Source organism: Penaeus chinensis, chromosome 10, assembly GCF_019202785.1.
Source record: "Penaeus chinensis breed Huanghai No. 1 chromosome 10, ASM1920278v2, whole genome shotgun sequence".
In the NCBI taxonomy this organism is placed as follows: Eukaryota; Metazoa; Arthropoda; class Malacostraca; order Decapoda; family Penaeidae; genus Penaeus; species Penaeus chinensis.
The window spans coordinates 11,752,924-11,757,923 of record NC_061828.1 but is presented as its reverse complement, the minus strand read 5'-3'; the positions used below and the strand labels follow the sequence as shown (position 1 = coordinate 11,757,923).

General features: G+C 48.7%; 1 protein-coding gene across 2 annotated transcripts in view; it reads left to right on the top strand.

Annotated features, from left to right (window-relative positions):
* The window catches only part of LOC125029544 (beta-3 adrenergic receptor-like), an 80,280-nt gene that overhangs the window by 74,933 nt on the left and 347 nt on the right, over positions 1–5,000 (top strand). For both annotated transcript variants that reach the window (XM_047619498.1, XM_047619497.1), the window contains exons 3-6: positions 1,484–1,804; positions 2,151–2,372; positions 2,607–2,796; positions 4,035–5,000. The exon at positions 4,035–5,000 is cut by the window's right edge and continues 347 nt beyond it. In XM_047619498.1, the coding sequence (XP_047475454.1) occupies positions 1,484–1,804; positions 2,151–2,372; positions 2,607–2,796; positions 4,035–4,541 (1,240 nt within the window). In that variant the 3' untranslated portion in view covers positions 4,542–5,000. The remainder of the gene's footprint in view (positions 1–1,483; positions 1,805–2,150; positions 2,373–2,606; positions 2,797–4,034) is intronic.

The window sequence follows — 5,000 nt, the reverse complement described above, 5'->3', positions numbered from 1 at the left end:
GAGGGAGGGAGGGAGGGAGGGAGGGGGAGAGAGAGAGAGAGAGAGAGAGAGAGAGAGAGAGAGAGAGAGAGAGAGAGAGAGAGAGAGAGAGAGAGAGAGAGAGAGAGAGAGAGAGAGAGAATAAAAAGAAAAGGCTAGGATATTAAGACGCTGCGAAGGTACGGTACGAAAAGAAATAATTTTATGCTCGACCGATCTCTCTCCATCCCCGCTCTCCCGCGCCTTCGACGCATCCATCAAAGGTCCGCCAAACAAGCGTTGATGTGACACTCCTATTCATCCTGACACGCATCCTTGCATTCAAATACTTCTCTAATTGCCGCCAACACACCTTACCTTCGCACCCTCCAGAGACGAGGTCCTTGTGCGCCTTTTCCTTCGCTTCCCGAATCTTAATAAAGAATCCTCCCTTTTTCCAAACAGCATTTTCGAAACGGCGTTCGAATCCCCCAAGCGCGGTTCTGCTATGAACGAAAACGCAGTCTTAGATTTTACATATAACGATTGGCTTCTTTTCTCTTTACTGGGTTAAGCAAGGCTTTACGATTATTGTAATGATTACAGTGTAAACACGATGTTGCACGAAGACAACACTGTAAAGGCAAGGTAATAAAATGAACACACCGTAAGTACCCCCAGCGGACGTGTAAGGACTTGGCCAGGTAAGAAAGCTGACAGTCCCAGCATTGGTCTGTCGGCTGAAGCTATCACTTGCGTTTAAACTAATGCATTCTTAATCCGCCGACAAAAGGAACATTCACAAACCAATATTCATCACCTTTTTCTCTCCCTCACTCTCTTTCTTTCTTGTAATACTTTCGAGAAAATGCGTATAGTCAATATTTTCTTCTTCATGTAAGCGTATTATCTCTTCCGTATATTGAATTTAATCACCGAAAATGGGAAATGAATGAAATAGCGATTACCAAACCCTATGCCCTGAGGCATGCCCAAAAAGGAGGCAGACAGGTGTGGGGTATGAGGCGAGGGGGGGAGGGCCCAAGGGAGAGAGGGAGAGGGGCGTACCTGGGGCGACCTTCAGCGGTCCAACACTCCCTGTGCGGGTCGAGCGAGCCAGGACGACGACCAACATCATTCATTCATTGTGGGATCAGCGGCGTCTCGTATGTCTGCCTGATGTAATGTTTCCGTCTGTCCTCCATCGCCGCTCGTCACGGCCACCCAGGGATTAAGCTTTATGACTGAGAAGCTGATGAAACATTCTTTATCTCGTTTTTATGACAGTTTGAGATGCAAATAAATTCATTTGGCGAAAATATTAGATGATAATAAACGAAAAGAAATGGGGATAAAATTCATGAGCGAAGTTCCGACCGAGACTCGCCGTGTCAAGGAGGTTCATTATGCTCATGTTTGCTGTTGGATTGATTTAATTCCCTTTCTTCTCGTCCATCATTTCGGTTATTTCCTGTTGTTTCCTTTTATCACCTGTTATTAAACAGCTATTTTTTTCTTTTCTCAGATTCATCATGAGCCTGACCGTGTGCAACCTGCTGGCGTCGTGGCTCCTCCTGCCCTTGGTGGTGGCCGACACCTTCCACGTCGGCTGGGAGTCGGTGGCTCTGTGCCGCGCCATGGACGCCGTGTCGGAGCTGGTGGCGTCGGCGTCCGTGTTCGCCACGCTCCTCATCGCCGTCGACAGGTTCTGCGCCATCACGGACCCGCTCCACTACCACATGCTGGTCACGCGGCCCAAGAGCGTCGCCATGATCGCCGGCGGGTGGGTCCTCGCCGCGCTCATCGCCGTCGCCGCGGGTTTCGGCGAGCTCTCCGGGAGGGCGTGGTGAGTCCGACGGGGTTCTGTAGGGCGGGGCGGAGGCTTCGAGGGTCAGGGGGTGAGGAGGGGCTTGCGCGCAGAGGGGGGATAACAGTGAACCATTGGAACAGGAACAGGAATAAAGAATATATTCATTATAACGATGATGCTGCTGCAGTAATAATGTTTATAATGATAATGATAATAAATATTATTATCGCCATCATCATTATAATTATTACTATTATTATTTTTATCATATCATTATGATGATACCTGCAATATCAAAAGTAATTATTATTTTATTGAATCATATGTTATCAAAGCATATGTCTAACCAGCCGATAATTAACCCTCAATCTTCTTCCAACAGGAACGTTTGCGGATCGATGCCTCCCAACGGAGACACCTGGACCTTCCGTTCCTACTTCGTCCTGATCAACATGGTGGTATCCTTCGTAGGACCGATGCACCTCCTGATCTGGATCTACGTCAGGATCTACCACGCGGCGCACAAGAACAGCGAGAGGGCGCGCAGGAACTCCCTCTGCGGCGCCACCCTCGATGCCGTCGGCCCTCCGAGAGCTCCCTCGAGGTGAGTCGGACAGAGAGCCGTTCGCGGGTTTCGTTTGTTTTAGGCTATGGGTTGATTTTTTTCTCCCTCTTTTTCACCTAAAAAAAATAATGTATCACCATGTTTGGAAACAAACATGAAATGAAAAAGTACCTTAAGAGAACATAAATTATAAACAAGTTAATAACCCCACCACGAAAAAAAAGACACACCCAATAACCCAGGCCTCTCTTCCTTCCCCGCCTTCCTCCTCAGGACTCCTTCGACGCGCTCTACCTCCTCCCAGATCGTCACGACCCTCCGTCACCGCATCAGCAACGCGTCGCTCTTCTTGCACAAGGAAGAGTCCCGCGCCGCCAAGATCTCGGTGGTGGTGATCGTGCTTTTTTTCGTGTGCTGGATGCCCTACTACGCGTCCGCCATCTTACACACGCCGCTTGTGCAGGTGAGAAGAGTCTTTGGTCTTTGCTTGTTTTTGTATTTATGTGTTTGTTTACTTGCTTGTTTTTGTGGGGAAGAATCGGGTTTGAAAGGTTTAATGCCTTTTTTTCTAAATATTAGTATAAGTGGTTATATATACATAGAAATAGAGAGTTGTAGATATAGAGTTTTCTTTGTGTAGTCTGGATCTAGTTTCGTATTTTTTAGACTGATTTTATTTTTAGATGAAGCAAAAGTAGATAAAGACTCGTATCATAAAATAAAATATCTAACTTCCATTTTCTCAATTATTGGTAATCTTTCGATGAAAAAGGGAAGGAGAAAAACATGATGAAAACCGATGAATATCATAAGTGCTAATATCACTTTTCCGTTAGACTGTTAAAAGGCAACAAAGATATCTCACGGCATAGATAAATGAATACCTGCATATCGGATTGAATATATGAATAGACCCGAGAACGAACTGGGAAACGGGGGAAAGAATGAAAGTGCAAAAGAGACAAGATAGATAAGATATATATTAAATGAATAAACTGTCAGAATTCTCGGAAGACAATGAGAGATAGAGAGAGAGAGAGTGAGAGAGAGAGAGAGAGAGAGAGAGAGAGAGAGAGAGAGAGAGAGAGAGAGAGAGAGAGAGAGAGAGAGAGAGAGAGAGAGAGAGAGAGAGAGAGGAGTGAGAGAAAGCGTCTTGAACACATATTCATTGACTTTAATGGCAGTGTCACCGTGCCTGACACACTTGATGGTCGTATTTGAATATATTGTCTTTTGTCATAAGATCAAGGGATTTTTGTTGATATTGTTGTTGTATATAAAGAAAACAGGGAAGAGGAAAATAGAAAGATTATCATAACTCGTTGCTAGACTTTATTTGTTGAATTCTTCTTCTAATTATTTACTTCATGTTAATCTCGATGAATCATTGATTTTCGTTAATGGTTGTGGTATAGCTTCTCTAGAGCATGGCTATCTCGAATTAAAAAGGTCGATCAGAGAGTTACCAGCCTTGAAAAAAGGTTACTGTTACTGACCTTTGACCAACCAAGTCGCGGAAGTTAATGAGGATGTCCTGGGATTGGCCGTGATTGAGGAAGGAAGCAGGAAGCTCGTTAGGAGTTGCAGGATGTTGCTAGGTCAGGGTTGTCACAACTTGACTGCCTTTTTGTGTTTGTGTCTGCATGTGGTGACTGTGCGTTCGGGATGTCGTGAGTTGACGTGCTGCTTTCTCCTTTCCAGCCCCTGTGGGTCCCGAGCGTGGTGCATAACGTGGCCATGATCCTCGTGCTGAGCAACTCCGCCATCTCGCCCTACGTGTACCTGTACCGCTCCAGGAGGATCCAGCGAGAGGTTCGGCGCCTCCTGGGACTGCCCCTCAGCGCCGGCAAGTCCCCCGGAGGCTCCAGCCGGCGCGGACGCCCTCTGCTGCACCTCCAGCTCGAGATGATTCCCCCGTCGCCCACCGTGCCCGACGGCTACTTCGACCGCGCCCTCGACCCCTACATCCTCCCCTGCAAGGACCAGCGGGCAGCTCCTCAGTCTCCGCTCCAGGCGATACTGAACAAGTTTTTTCGTGCGGTCGGTTTCGCTTGGGAGCCATGGCGAGACTCCATTACCTCCAACTCGTCTGCTTCTACAGCCACTTCCAATTCGAGCTCCACCACTGCCTCGGGCTCTACCGAATGCTCCTCTGCCGAGAGTGAGAGCATGCTGCCCAAAGTGGTGGCGGCGAAGTCGGACTCCTGACGCAGTGGGCCTCGCCCCAGCCCAGGTTGGCGGAGACCCAGCCCCCACCACCTCCTTGAGCGCGACGCCAAGTACAGAAAGTATAAGTTCCGCGCCAAACCTCCCACCGGCCGACCCAGAGAGCCTTCAGGCTCAGGAGGAGACCTGCCTTCAACAGACGCCACCAACACCATAACCTGCAGCACCATTAACGCCGCACAAGACCTCGCCTCCGTTGCAGAGCGCGTTTCTCCCCCGCCAGCAGCCAACCCCGCAACGGAAACCCTTGCGCGAGTCACAGAAAACGCATCCGACAGATGTCCTCTCCCAGAAGACGCCAGACAAAGCAAGACGCCGGCAAGTGATTCACTGGCCTAGCCATCGAACTGGCAGGGAACCCCTCGGTGCTGTAACGAAGGCTCCCCTCGTAGGTTGCTCTCCCTCTCCTTGAGACCAACGCTGACGTCGAACTTCCTGGGG